Below are 16343 nucleotides of genomic sequence, written 5' to 3'. Positions count from 1 at the left end.
TATATAGATACCAAATGTCAAATTAGTTCCTATATCGAGTGAAACAAGAGATATCTATGTTGTGTCAGTCAGCACTCTTTGGTTCCGACACAAAGCGGTTTATACGAAGAGATCAATGTTTAAACACAGGGCTGCAAAGTAACTATAAATATTTACGCCATTTAAAGTAACTGTGAATTTATGAAAATAAAATTATAATTTGTAGCATTAAAAAAAAAGAAGAGAAAACCATTTTCAGGGACGAAATATTGGACTTATAAAGCATTTTTTTTTTTCTTCTTCATCTTTAACTTTGATACGAACTGTCCAATGATATTTCTCTGTCTCGATAAACGAGATGTTTATTACTAACATTCTAATCATGTCTATGTTTATTAATCTAACCATATAAGGACTTTTTTGACGTTACATATCGCGATTAAAATACTGTTTTTGATCGCATAAATATATTAAAACAGTAATGCTTTGTTTGTTATAAGGAAGAATTACCAAAAATCTTTCGCAACTTTAATCAAAATATATGCAAGTTGTCCACTTCTTATAGTCGCACAATATTTCTAGACTGGTATATAGTTCGAATTGGAAAAAACGTTTTTAATGACGAGAAGTTAATAAATATGTTTACAAAATCTGCCTTTTAATACAGCCCTCTTGTGTTATCAGTTATATTTAGTAAAATATTCTTAACACTGTAATATTTTAAATAACAACAACAACAATAAAAAAATTCTTTCTTCTGTAACTAAAACTGATCGACTTACGAAACACTAAGCATCATTATTTTAGATGAATTTAACAGACAATTTCGAGCCTCGAAGGCGATATTAAGGTATTATCTGTAAATTGAAATCATGCACTTTTTTGTTTTGTCATTTTTTTTCAAATCGTTTCCTAAAATAAAATTTTATACGACACCTATTTAAATTAAACAGTTATAAATCTGTCAATTTTAATATTTAGAATATTAGAATAGAATAGAAATATTTTTACTATCGCATATTTTAGAAGGTCGTTAATTTTTTATTATGACATAGGGCCTTTTAATTCATTAGAATTCTTAACTTTTTTCAGAAGTACATGCATTCATTTAAACAATATAAAATAAATGATTCCCTTAGTTTAAAACCTTTTTTCCACTGGAGTTTTATGTTCATTTCTAGCTATTTGAGAATTAGCTATTGGATCTTGATAAGAGCCTCATATTATATATATTGCACATATTCTATTCAGTAAATACGAAATTATAAGTGAGAATTTTGATTTATGTAGACGTGTTTAGTTTGAATTTAACCCTCCAAAATCTAGCAAAAGTTTTTATAAGGAATGCTTAATAATAAGCTATAGAGAATACAGTAAGAGATGTGATGCGAAGTAAAATTAAATGATTCTAACTATCATCTAGAATTCTACGAAGTAATTCTAACTATACATTAAAATAAATTAAACATTAACATAAATTAGAAGAAATGGTTTTCAAGTAATATATGATAGCGTAGAAAGCATTTATTATGTACGATCATTCCAATTATTTAAGTTCTGCTATTGCCATAGGAAGGTTATAAAATAAGCAATTTGAAATTTCTTAATTATTGAATTAATAATTCTTATTAAAATATTGAATTTAAGATAAGTAAGTAAAGTATAAATATATGCATAAAACATGCTTAGAAGGAGCAAGCATATAGTTCTTTAAAAGATTTTTATTCTTCAGGCTTAGTGAAATATAGCTTTTTTAGTAGCGAACCGAACAGGAAGTTAGAAAAGATTCCTTGCATTAAAAATACGAGGGGAAAAAACTAATAATTTAAAGAAACTGATTCAAATAAAATTAAAATTATTAAATATACTTTTTAACTGAGATAATAAAAGTATAATTATCTAAAACAAAATAAAGAATCCTAATCATTACCTTAGCCTGAGTTAGAACTTTGTCATCTTACAGTATCTCTATATTCCAGTCAATAAGATTTATATAATTTTTTCTATAATTTCATCTGTTAATTCAGTTTTATTTTATTTTCCATTATCAATTTATATAATATTACCAATTAAAAACTTAAATTTTAACGATTTATATAACGCATTAGATTTCTGCAATAGAAAAGACTTATTTTATAGATTAAGGAGTTTCATATTTTTTGCTGTTAATGAGTTCATCGGGGATTTTTTTTTCAAATGATACATGCTTCAATGACCAGTACGTTTGGTCCTATTTTTAACAGATATATTCTTAAAATTAACAGTTGATTTAACAAATTATTATAGTTAATCTAACAAATTATTACAATTGTTTTTAAAATTATATTTATTTTTCAGTGATAAGTACAGTTTTATATATTCCAATTTATAGAATTTTGTTGGATATTGTTTAGCATCATTATTAATAAATTAATCTTAAACTAAAGATCTTGTGCTTTGTCACTACAAAGTCTTCAATTCATATTAATAATTAAAAGTTTTGAACAGTTATTTAAAAAAATTTACAATTTCCTCATAATTTATTTTTATTTCAACGTATATATCATTTAAAGATGTTTTATTTTCAAATTCATTAGATAATTCAGATTTTTCAGGATTTTTAAAAATTTATTTGAGTCCTGAAGGTGCATTGTGATTCAACTAACATTAATTTTAAACCTCAAGTTCTTCTTACTTTTTTAAAAATGTTTTCAATGACCCATGCTAATTATTGTCATAATATACCTACCAATTTTATTATCCAAATAAAATTTAAGTTTTTTGACTATTTGAAAAACTATTATATTAAATGGATACTATAGAGTTATGTTTTCTCAATATTTTACAAAATATTTATTGCTTTTTGATGAGTTTTAAGACCTTCATAATTCTTTTCACTTAAAATTCTACACACAATACCACATTAATGGATGCTACCAAATGCTTAAAAATTAATCACTAAATGAGTATAAAATGCTTTAGTCAAAAATTATTTCGTAAAGAGAGAAAAGCATGATAAAAGAAAAAAAAGTCTTTTAATACAGTTCTATATTTACAATTCAGTATTCTTTTAAATAATCAAAAGACTTGACATTATTTAAGAGAATAGTGTTGCAATTCTTATCGTAAAATTCTGTTTAGTAAGAAAAACAGGAGCCGTTGAAGCTCTTTTCTGTTTGCCGATGGGCATAGAAAATTCCGTAGTAAATCAAGTGGTCTTCCAGAAAATTTACGAAATTTAACAATGAATAAGGCAAACTTAAAAGGTGTAATGAAAGCGTGAGAATGTTTAATCTTAAGATGACGTCTGATTTTATGGCGGGAGTGAGAAAAGTAATTTATACTGATTGTAGGAAGAAATATTTTACAGGAACTGTGGAATACATATTCGAACACAATTTACTTTCTTTTTGAGAATGTTCTTTAGAGGTAAAATATCGTCTAAAACCTGCGTCAAGCTCAGCTGGAAAACAATCCCATAAATTGTGCTCGCTCAAGTGTGAGAAAGAAGAATAAATAATAACAAGAGGATTTTACCGTACGAAAAAATGTCGCAGATAAAGATAACAGCATCGGAGCAATCTGTTGAATCAGCTGCGTTTTGAAATTCAGTAATAAGACGAAGTTTAGAAATGTGAACACCATAAAAAAATGCAAATTAATGATAAAATTCTTTTTTCCTTCTTTCAGAACTTGATTTTAATAATGGGTTTTTCAAATTTTAAATGATCCGCCAATTCGAATTAGTATTCTGAGATTTTGTTCGTGAAGCTAAAAAAACGTTTATGATACCGCTGTTCTATAAATCTGTTTATAATATTCTGTAAAAATTATGCAATACTAATAGCATTTTACTATGACAAAGTTACAAGATAACCATACTAGCTCAAAATATCCAACAGCATCCTGTTATCGTCCGGCATTTAAAATATCAAAAACATTGAGGAGACAATGAATATCACATTGTGCTTTTAGGAAATATTATCATATGACTAGCTGACCCGGCAAACGTTATTCCGCCATATAAATTATTTCTAGTGAATATTTTGGTTGTTAATTAAAAAATAACGAATGTATTATAAGTGTGTGGAGATGAGATCTATGACAGAAAGAGGGATGGAGCGCTCTAAACGATGATCTCCGATTTAAAAAAAAAACAACCCACCAATTATTCATTTCTCAATACAATGTATTTCAATAACGTAAGGAACATATACATTGTTTGATCTCTTAAAAATTGAACTTAAAGTGAAGAAAGTAATATATCTTTTATTCTAAAGTATATAAATGAAATGCAGAAAATCAATATTCATTTCGAAGAGCAATTGAGTGTACGATACTTTTTGTCAGTCCGTCTTTAGCCAACGCAAATGAGCTCGATGGTTTGCCCACGCGAGAACATGCCACGTACAATTGTCCATGTGAAAAACTTGGTGTGCCCAAATCTAAGCCGCAAACAGACATCGTTTGGCCTTTCAACTTATTGATTGTCATTGCGAATGCCAATCTAATTGAAACGCGTTTGAATTCAATTGGTACGTCTGTGAGAATCATTGGAATTCGTGGTGGCAAAACATTTTCGGCTCGGAATTTGTCATTCAAAATGGTGGCTTCGATAACGTTTTTCATCCATTTTTTAATGACCAATCGCGTGCCATTGCACAGCCGTGGTGGGTTCAAATTACGAAGTAAAATAACCGTAGATCCAACTTTCAGTCGTAGAAGGTGTGGTGATATGCCTGGCAAATCCATTGAGTTCAAAAACTCTGTTGGATAATTTACAGCTCCGTTAAGATCGCAAACTGTATGATACCAAGTCACCTGGCAACGACTGCTGTATCTTGAAGTTTAAATCGTCGACGTCCACATTTTTTGCTGCCAAAATGGCTCTTTCTGCCAGCCAAGCATGATTTGTGTATTGTGTGCGTACTGCGGGTAATATGCGGTCAATGAGAGCATTTTGCGAATCAGAAATGCAGAAATGAGTGGGTAATTTTATGCATCCAGTATTTTCATAGATAGCAACTTTTTCATCGCAAATATCTAACAATTGGTCCGAGAATGTGTCAGCAGATGGATCTTGTAGCATTTGGATGCTTATTTTTAGCTGGACTTTTTCAACATTACGTCACAATGGCGATGATTCCAAGCAAGCGTTGATCTCATCAGCGTACGTTGAACGCGGAATGACGGGACAGGGACACCCTAATTACCTAGCGTTATGAAATATACTTTACGACCTATTCTCATACCTACCAAATGCACATAAAAAATTTCATAAAAATCGGTCGAGCCGTTTCGGAGGAGTACGAACACAATCACCGTGACACGAGATTTTTATATTAGATATCGCGCACTATGTTGCATTATTTCGGTGGAGTTACGATATTGTTAGCAAGCAATTTTATTTTATTTGTCTTTAATTATTATAAAACAAACCCGAAGATGTATAATTTGTATTGCTGATTTAATCGAAAATTGCATTTAACCTTTAGCATACCATAGGCGTTGCAACGAGGATATTGGTTTGCATGTGCACTTTAGGCTTAAACACACACAACATATTTTTTTTTTATTCAAACAATAAGACCCAAACAAATGAAACTCTTCATTGATATTGCAGCTACTAATTTTAGTTGTAAATTAAAGTAACTCCGTTGTATTTTAAGGTATTTATCCTACGAATGCGGATAGCAAAGCATTGTAAACATCTAATCACTATCATGGCAAAATAGCTTTGAGGATTAACCTGTGAAAAAATAGTTTATCATTCGATTACCTTTTTGTACCACATTTTCTGAAGCATCATTTGCAAAATCTAAATTGACTCTTAAAAATAAGAAAAGCTTTCTAATATTTTAAGGTTTTAGTGAAGGAAATCCAAAAATCGCGGTTGATTTATCGTTTATCTGGAGGCGGTTACTATTTCAGTTAAGTTATAAATTTAATATGTAAAAAGCTCGAAAAATTAATTCCAAAAATAATTTGTATTATTTTTTAAAAAGATTTTAACAAAAAACTTCAAGAAAATTTAGCAATAGGTAAAAAACAGACAAAAAAATCATTCTCTGTCATTAGTCAGAGAAAGCAAGACTTTCGTTACAGCCATTATAGTTTGGCAATTATTTTAGAAATTAATTTTATAAAAAAAATCGTCATAAAATGCATACTTATTCCAAAATTGAGACATTTTAATTCAAACAAGCTTTATATAAAGTTCCAGTTATGAAATATTGAAAGAAACGGAAAGCACATTAATCCATTTTTTTGAGTTGAATCAGTTGGTTAAATTTTACTGGCTTATGCAGCTTGAAAAACAAAACTTTTCATTTATCCTTGTTTGATTACCACGTGTGGGTACTCAATGTTTTCTTTATGAATTAATTAAAGTTATGAAGCTCTGCGGCATTCAATCCAGAAAAATAATTTGGTTTCAATTTTGTTTTAGAAAAGAAGAGATTCAACTCCTGAAATAAAAATTACAATTATAATCGGTATACAGCTTTTTTTGTTTTAATTTCAAAATCGCAATAAGAAGGAATTTCATAGGAATTAAAAAATAAAATACAGTTACTTTAAAACGAACAAACTACTCCGAATTTATTAAATCAGTTCATTGCTATTATGTTTTAATTCCTTATTTGTATTGGAAATAAAGATTAATATTCAGTTGATGAGTTTCGTTTTTAAAAATGAAAAAGTGAAATATTTTAGAAAATATTATTGTAAGTAGAGATGGGCATTGATTTTATTGTCTATTCACAAGTCTATAGGAAAAGAACAGCTGTTTTCTTCTTCCTTCTCCCTTTTTTTTCTTTAGGGAAAATTCTACACTACCAAACGATTTTTGTAAATGTTTCTTATTTCAAGTAATTGTCAAAATTTCAGAAACTATTGTTTTCTTCGAGGAATATTATATTACATTTTCAGCAAACACTGTTTTATTCTCTTTGGAAATAACGAATGCGAACCATTGACAAGTACTTACATTAAAATGTTGCAATAATCAGAGCCACAAAGAATGATGGAATATAATTTAATTCAATAAAATCAATATCGTTTTCCAAATGGTTTTCAGTAAAATTTTCAAATGTTTTTTAAAAATGCTAGAATGAATTCTTCCTCTGTTTTAATGAAATTATATATTTTTTTTATAAATATATAATATTTATTTCTTATGCCTTCTTATACAAATTTCTTATGCCTTATTGAAAGGAATTTAAATTGTAACGATTATTGTGTATTTCGCAAGCAAAATTGAGTTTTTATTGTTGGATGAATTGTTGCTAAAGAGTATTCAATAAATATTTTGAGGAGTTTCGTGTATTTACATATTATGTGTAAATATCTTTTTTCATTGTTTATTTAAGCATTCTTCTGGTGTAATTTTATTGATGATTGAAAAAAACTTTCTATTTTTTCCAGTGGAATTAATACAGAAGCCGGAAAATACTTAAGTTATAGATATTTTAAAGGAATGTAAATAATATATTTATTTTGGTTTTTTACTCTTCATTTTAGATGTGAATGATAGGGATTGTTTTAACTGAGTCACAGCATCTAATAAGAATATGAAGACACGACAAATTTAAAAAGAAAGAATAGAGTAGAGAAGATAAATAGAAACGATTTCAATATTCCTCCAATATTGTCATGTTCGAGGGGGAAAAAGGAATTGAGGAGAAAAAACTTTTTTGTAGTAAAATTTAAATCATCTTTTATACTAGATGATAGATATTTCAGAATAACAGGTTTTTTAAAAAAAATCCTATTGTAAAAATATTTCAAATTAACTTTTCATTATTTGAAATGAGAGAATTAATAACTTCAAAATGATTCAAAAATACCAGTTTGCTAAATGTTAATATAATGTAATTCCTTTTATTTTATGATTTCACGTAACAACTGAGTTGACAATATCACAATAATGATGAGTTGAATATCATCATTATTGTGATATTCAACTCATATTACTCATTATTGTAACATCCAATTTTTACACTATTTTATTCAGTTATGATATTATATTATTATTAGAAAAATTACCACTGGAAAAGAATCTACCAAATAATTTTAAGATTAAATAGCAGCACCTCTCAGCGTAAGGAAAAATATAAAAGAGTAAAAATTAAAGGAGAAGAGTGTAATATATAGCATATCCTATAAAGATTTACAAAGGATATCTTAATGGCTATTGAAGGCATTTAAAATCATTTTCCATCAATGATGAGATCACGCCTTCATTTTTGTAGAAGCTTCACAATTTCATTATTCATGCAACAAATCTTTTATTTTGAACAATATTTTAGCATCAAGTCAACAAGTTTCCTCCTCTGAACCTAACCGGTTATTAAATAAATACTTTTAAAACATCAATATATATATGTAATTTAATTATCTAATCAAATATCAATAGTTATAATCTGCTTCTTTATTTCTCTGTTGAAGTGAGACTATTTTGCATCAACCAGAAGACATCATTGCTATTTGTAGTGGCGATTCCTTCATGCAGTTTACCCTGACTACATTGGCAAGGCGAGGGTTAATTTTTATGATTTCTTCCATTGAGGATTTTTAACTATAATTTGAGACATCTGTTGAATTTTATTCGGATTGTCTACATATGATGAATTTTATCAGCAGCAGAAACGAATATTTAATAAATCTTCCATATGTAATATTTTTGGTACAACATATTTATATCTAATATAACAATGTAGGATAGAAACTTGCAGTATTGAGATCACCCACCAATATAAAAAAGATTATTTTGCAGAATAAAAATTAATACAAAATCTAAAAACGAGCACGTTTTATATTATAGAAAATGGACACAAAATTATAAAATGCTAATTCTCCCAAGTTAACTACTACCAATTCATTTTTTAAAAAAACCCATGTCAAACAAAAAAAAATGATGAAGTGGAGAAAAAAATTATGAAATTACTGGTTTACACCAAAAACATCTCTGTAAATTGAACAAAAAATACGTGATGTTAGCGTTAATTTTATCCGTAACAATATTGTTACAGTGAAGATATAACCGGCGTTGATTGAAATGAAATACTTCCGGCTAGACTTAGAACATCAAGTTTTGAAAATATATAGTTTTAAATTTAACAAGGTTAACATTTAATGGCGGGTGAATGTGTAGCGAATTTGGGGACTGAACCAAGAATTTTTTTAAGTCTTGCCATATTTAACTATATCGAAATCTTCACTAAACCTTCTACATGTATTAGTATTTGTGAGAAAATTTTGTAAAAAATGCAGCAAATACTCATGCCAAAACATGGTTAAAACTATAACATATCAAATCATCTCTTGGTATAAAAGTCATATGGAAGAAAAATAATATAAGCTCTCAATACCACGTCAGCTCACTCGTAAATAAACGTATATTATACATTAATGTAAATTTTTTATATAAAATATTAAAATGAACAAACCTCTGCTAGCATCAGCATCATTAATTGAATTAAGAGTATAAGCTGCACCAAAAGGAAATTTTTAAATTACGGAAAGCTTTTCCAAGGTGTTGAGGAAGTCATCAATTTTTAAAGAATATTGAAAGGTTTGATTACTTGGAGGCAAATAAAATAATTTTTATATTCAATATATTTTCTGCAATTGGAATGGCAATAGTAAAGATAAAAGATTGTTTATGTACATAGAAGTATAGTTAGTTCTAAATTAATACAATTTAAATTATTAGATTAACTGTCACAAAACGTTCACTGGAGCATTCCTTATGTTCATTACATTTGTGAGTAAAACCTGAAGAAATTTTGCTCTATAATTTGGATTCCTGTAGCGTCAAAGTATTTGTAAATTTTCACTCCAAATGGGAAAATAGAACTAAGAGCAGAAAAGGAAGAGGATAATAGAATAAACTCTTACCAATGAATAAGCCGTTGTTCTGCTGCATCTTGAAAAGGAATAAGAGATGAACAAACCAGTAGGCACGAACTGAAGTAAGAACTATCGTGGCTTTATTTGAACTACCAACAGGTGAGAGAAGGCAGAGACCTATCACCTGTTTTCACAATCAATAACGATTGACGCTAGACAAGGTAGACAAAAGCAGATCAAAAGAGAAAAAAAAAAAAAAAAGACAGTACTACACCAGAAACAGATGAAACTGTTCTTGTAGAAAATGAAGTTCTAAGTATCATTTTCCGTGCTCAGAAACAATTTATCGTTCTTTGTTCTTCCAAATTCACTTATTTATGACTTCTGCGAATTCTGACTAAACGACTAAGAAAAAATGCGTTATCCGTTTCAAAACGCAAGATGAGATTGAGTTCAAGTCATGCAACTTCAAAATCGCTTTTTTTTAGAATAAAAAAAAAAAATCAAAGTCTTATTTAACTTAAGGCTTACCTAAAATCCTAGATAAATCTTAATTCTAATAATTCGTATCTTCGATCAAGCTGAACGGCCAATTCATTAATGTCGATTGTTTTTAGTTTCGTTTATTCAGATAAGTTTTCTTTCAACAGTTGTCCTTAAATAAAATGTAAAAAACATTAAGACACTTTTCAATATTCTAAATTTCTTTAAATTATATCTAAAGTTAGTTGCTATCTTTTGGGGCATTTCAGAAATATTAATATCTTGTAGATGTGTTTATATGTATAGAATCGGGTTATACTTATGACTTAAAGACACAAACTGTTCATCGTCAATTTTCACAATAACGGATGCTACAGAATTTTACAAAACTGAAAATGCGATTAAATGTTTCCATTTTCCAGTTGGCACATTCACTCTTAATACATTTATTTAGAAAAAGCAAGCAGAATATAATTTGAATCAACAAGCAAGAACACATAAAAAAATGTATTCCAAAAAAGAATATGTGTTTGAAAATCAAGAAGTTATTTTTTCTGCTTCATATTAATCAGAAATCAATTGCCATTCTATAAATGTATTCTGAAATAATTACAAAATGATCCTTCCCACTCGAATACCTTACAAATAATTCGATTAATAGCGATTTTATACTCTGACTCTCTAGAACCCGGCCAAAATTACTATCCTCAAAGTTTCTATAAATATTCTTATTCTTGTGCAGTAAAATATTAAAGTAAAAAAAAAGCAAACAATCTAATTACAATTTCAATTTTTTCTTCAAAACATTAATAATGATAATCGTTAGTCTTAAGTCGAATCAATCCATAAGAAATTATTTATTTTAAACACTGGTTTTAACAGTGCTTTTTTGTACATATCATCCTTATCTCAGTTTTAAATTCATGATTTAATTTATAAAATATAGTATAAATCAAATAAAAACCATGCATCATTTAAACAAAAGGGGTTATCCACCCCCGAAGCTTTCTTGCATGTTCTCCAATAAAGGTTTTATCCATCTCTCCCCCCACCCCACCCCACATATAATTGTGGTCCATGAGTAAAATCGTGTGAATGCCTTGCATGATATTGGAGAATATTAGTTACGAAATATAGATCTTATCTTTGGTATGAATCTGCCAGAATGCTGAATCTATTATGCGAATTAATAATTTAAAAGCTTTTTCTTTCTGACCGATTGTAACCAATTTTTGATACTGAATTCAAGTTATAGTCACAATCTACCGAAATGCATTGATTTAACCTTTTCAAGGGCCATGGGCAGTATGCTTCCCATCAAATTTATCAATCTCCGAATGAAGTTATATAGATTGGGATAAGTTCTGACGCATTTTTCAGTAAGAAAGAAAACTTAGATGCTTCAGTTCCTTATCATACACAAAATGCCGTGTTTTGATTTGTGACTTAATTATTAACTAACTAATCAAATTAAATTTATCTAATAAGTTAAATGAATCTCTTTTCTTAAGCCAATCTCAATTCTAAAAATATTTTAATATACTACACAACTAGAAGAAAATTTTCTTTTAAAAGATTAAGTAATTGCCTTATTGCGTTTGCAAGTATGCGGAAGTACGAATCGAAACACGGCCTGTCTCTGACAGATTTGGTTCAAAATTTGACAAGAATCTACATTTTAGATGCAAAACCTGTGTTTTATCTATCTAGGTTTTGTAGTCATTGAGTTCACTTGAGCTCATACAGCCAGATAAGCAAACTTCCTGCAAAATTCGTTTACAATTTGATAGAAATCTAAACATTTGGTTTAAATCTATATATCAAATTTATTACTCAAGCTTAAAGCTTGAATAATATGCTCACAGACATAGAGGTCTGAAGCGTGGTGATTCGACAAAATTTTGAGTTCGAATTTTTTGCGGATTACAATATTTTATATTTTGTATATGGAGAAATAAAAATGTTCAATTTCAATTTCAAAGAAATAATGGAAATCTAATGATCTACTTCTTTTTTTTTATTCTTCGCATCATTTAAAAAGACGATGCTTCTTATTATTGAATAGAAATTTCCTTAGAATAATAATATGACAGGAAAATTTATTGCAATTCAAATAATAAATCCGAATGAATCCAAAAGCTTTGAAACGTTTAAAGATATATTTCACAACGTCACTATTTTAATATGTAACACACGAAAACCATTAAACAGCTGTGCAAATACTACTTGAAACTATTGTCTCACGGATCTAGATTAGTATTCTGAGATTTTTTTTATATCATTCCGCCTCCACAGATAAACATTATTTAACGGATAAGAGCCTTTACCTCCAAAATTGATAGCTTATCATTGACATTGTGACAGGTTGAATGGGAGACACAAGAGAGAAACGGAAAGCTAGATAAAAGCAGAACGTTTTTTTTTTCTGTTTGTTCTATGCCGTTACCTGCTGTTATCTACTCTGAGAAAAATCTGATTTAGAATGAGAGGATACAGAAAAATTCCCACGCGCGTCCTATGTCAGAAAACACAGTCAGGAGACATCATAAATTTTTTTTTTTACCATGAAAGTTGTAAAAGTGACTTGTTACAGTTAAAATAATCTTCATCATCTGATGACATACAATGGAAAATGGCACAAACGGTGGAAAAAAGATAAATAAAATAAGAATTAATATTCAGCGTTGGCAAATTTTTTTCTCAAAAGTCTTACACGTGAAAGATGATTCATACCGGAACTTGTTCTGTTGAAAAAATGAGTCAATCTCACTATTTAAAAAAAGAATTTAACCATTTCAGATAAAATAGGATTGCAAAACTATAATATTACATAGCCAGAAAGCAATTTAACTATTGGAAAATTTTTAGGAAAACAATTTAATCAAGATACAAGCGAAGTATGAAATAAGTTTTAGAGTTTCTTTACTTACATAATTGAATAAATTTTAGAAAAGCAATTATTTTATCTTCATTTTCTCGGTGTATTTACCTTACACAAACATATCTACATAAAAGAAATTTAATTCATATAATAATATGAATTAACAAATATAAGGCAAATAAAAGAAAGGCCTTAACTACTACAAGAGCACTACACCAGAACCTCGTCCTAAAGAACATCTGAGTGAACAGGAAAGAACATATTAATTTTTTATATTGAAATTTTTATTTTAATAAATTGAAAAATTAAACTTAGTTATTGCTAGTTTATTTTTACTTCTTAGCGATGAGTCTATTTATTTCATTATAAATAAAAAATATTTTTAATTAAACAGGAATAAAAAAATAGTATACAATAACGTACATACAGATTTTTACAGGATTTTTTTTCCCCTGAAATGAGTACATTAAATAATTAGGAAAGAAAGTTGGTTAAGATTGGGTCGAATATTAAAAAGAGAGGTTCTACTATCATTTGCTATCTCAAGAGTCCCCAAATGTGAATAAAAGGTATGGAAAAGATAAAAATAATATATAAATTTATGGTCAAAAATCCTTCCATAATCATTAAAAGAAATATGCTTTAATTGAGATTTGAGCAATCACCAATAATAATTTTGAACGTCTTTCAAAAAACTCAGGAAAGTTATTATTTTGTTTGTAGAAGACTTTGATTCCTATTTTTTTTCTTTTTCTATAGAATCGTAGTGGCAGCAGACATGAAATATCTCGTATATCCAAGATATGCCTATAATTTCTGAGAAAAGACGATATTTAATGTAATATCGATATTTTGTCTATGTGAGTACGTTTGGAAATACTTAAGGCATCTCATTAGTTAATGCTTCTATATTGTGGTCATTCCGAGAAATGCACTAATATAGTTTGTGAAGGAGTTATGTTTTATGTTGGGTACTTATACTTGACTTGTATTTCATATTCGATGTACTTAAGTGAGGGAGATATATAATATGACTTAAAGAAAAGTGGAGTTCTTTGGAAAATAACTTTTTGAATTCCAATTAGTAGGCTACGCTTAATTTACATACAAAAGAAAAAAAATATCCTGGCAAATTTGTTCTGAATATTCATTACAATAATGGCACTCTTCAAACGGTGTGGACAGAAGAGAGAATTTTGCCAGTTTAATCTTTCAGGGGTGGGAAGGGAAACAGAAAGTCTTCCTTGGACTTGTTCTAGTATACAGAGAATTTTCTATAAATGCAAAGAAGGAAAACCGAATCTGATAATCATATGCGTTACTATAATGAAGGAGCTAGAAATATATCTTCTATCGGACAAATAGAAACACACAGAATTTATAAATAATAATAATTTTTTTATTAATTATTAATATGTGAATATTGTATTTTTCTTTTAAATATTGAACGAGTATGATTAATGTTGACCATGAATTAATGAAATTTATATCAATATTATTTTTACTGCTGTTCTTCTCCATTATTCATTCTTTATAAAATGAAATAGGACAATGAATTATAATTTATTATTCTTTAGATGGTTAAAAGTGCTGCGAAGTAATATAATTTATTAATAAATAAGATTGTTGGGATAAAATTAGTACAATGATTTTAAAAGCCTCGGTGAATATTTTAAAAGCTTCGAAAATGTCTCTATATTCTGGAAAGAGCCAAATAAAAATAAATGTCCAAAATAATCTCTACTTTTCTTGTTTTTGAACAAAGAGCAGCTACATAATTTGGAAGAAAAGGTTATATCATACTTTTAGTAAAAAAATGAAAATATTTGGATGAAATGAGAAAAATCTTAACGTTGTACGAAATACGATCCAAGTTTACGATACTATTTATATATAGCGAATGCAAATGAACCCAAATCCCCGAGACAAAATTCCCATGCAACGCTACAATAGACGCTGTAATAACCCATCTGCCTCCCCGCCCCATTCAATCTAGGATAATTCAGATGTAATCATTAAATTGACAGAAATAACAGCCATAATAAATTTTAATATAAGGATTTAATAAAAATATTCTTTTAAGCTAAAGTTGAAACATTGTAGCAAGTGATGTTATATTCCGTTTTAATGATTAGACAAGTTCAAAATACAGATCTTCAAGGATCAACACCTTTAAGTTGAATAATCATGTAATCATAAAATTTTTATTAAAAAAACATACTTTGGCTACTGGAGACTGTCCGATTATAATGTAATAATGCATTTTTTGAAAGTTGACGATGTATATTCCAATTTTCTTGTTGTAAAAAATAAAATTCAGATCAAACAAATTTGTAAAAAAAAAAAAAAAAAAAAAAAAAAAAAAAAAAAAAAATCCATCTAAAACTATCCCTTTACCATTCGAATTGTTCCTTTAAAATGACAAATTTGGTCGATCTTCCTACAACATGGCTAACACAAAGCGTGATTTATTTAAGAATGATTGAATTTGGATGATTAAATTCAAAGATAATTGCAATGAGTTTGATGGCAATACTTGACTTCATAATTTGATAATATATAAATAATAAAAAGATATTAATTAACATCAGTTTATATTGAACCAAAAATTAAATTTATCACTTACTCAAGTTCCGCTGAAACACGATAGAATGCGGTAACAATAAAAATGAAATAAAAAGAAGCGTGAAATACAAACTGGAAAAACAGAAAATTCATTAATGTAGTAATAAGTAATGGCCACTGATAATTTATTTTGAATATACATAAATTCCTTACCTTTTATAGAAACTTTTGAATAAATATAGGACTGAAATAAATTGAAGAAAATGTTTTGTTATAAAAAGATGTTCGCTCTAAGAACAAATGAGATTTTGAAAAAACACATGAAGAAAAATGTTTCATACAATATTGAGCTTTCAATTTTAAAATGAACTCGAATACGAACATTATAATTCTTTCTGTTAATGAATCAGATTCAAGTTTAATTCGATATTCTGATTACGGATCACATTCATCGAAGTAAAACATAGAATCATTGGCATTAAAACAAACAAAAAAGAAGTTGAAATGAAAAAACTGAATTGGAACATGATATTTCTCTTTAATTTTATATTATTATTATTTCCATACCTAAAGAACTAGCCATCCTTGTTACTGTTGGCAGATT

The 16343-nt window shown here is 28.1% G+C and overlaps 2 protein-coding genes across 4 annotated transcripts in view; one reads left to right on the top strand and one right to left on the bottom strand.

The window, feature by feature from the left end:
- Positions 1 to 16343, top strand: part of LOC129983926 (mutS protein homolog 4-like) — a 131240-nt gene that overhangs the window by 36275 nt on the left and 78622 nt on the right. The gene's annotated exons all lie outside the window — the stretch shown is intronic.
- Positions 1 to 16343, bottom strand: part of LOC129983927 (guanylate kinase-like) — a 42357-nt gene that overhangs the window by 10653 nt on the left and 15361 nt on the right. Inside the window, exon 1 of one of the 2 annotated variants that reach the window (XM_056093646.1) lies at positions 9859 to 9932. The exons of the other annotated variant lie outside the window; for it this stretch is intronic. Within the exon in view, the coding sequence (XP_055949621.1) occupies positions 9859 to 9886 (28 nt within the window). The 5' untranslated portion in view covers positions 9887 to 9932. Of the gene's footprint in view, positions 1 to 9858; positions 9933 to 16343 lie in introns of those variants that run through there. 2 annotated transcript variants of the gene reach the window in all.

Source organism: Argiope bruennichi, chromosome 9 (assembly GCF_947563725.1).
Source record: "Argiope bruennichi chromosome 9, qqArgBrue1.1, whole genome shotgun sequence".
Lineage (NCBI taxonomy): Eukaryota > Metazoa > Arthropoda > Arachnida > Araneae > Araneidae > Argiope > Argiope bruennichi.
This window is presented reverse-complemented; position numbering and strand designations above follow the sequence as displayed.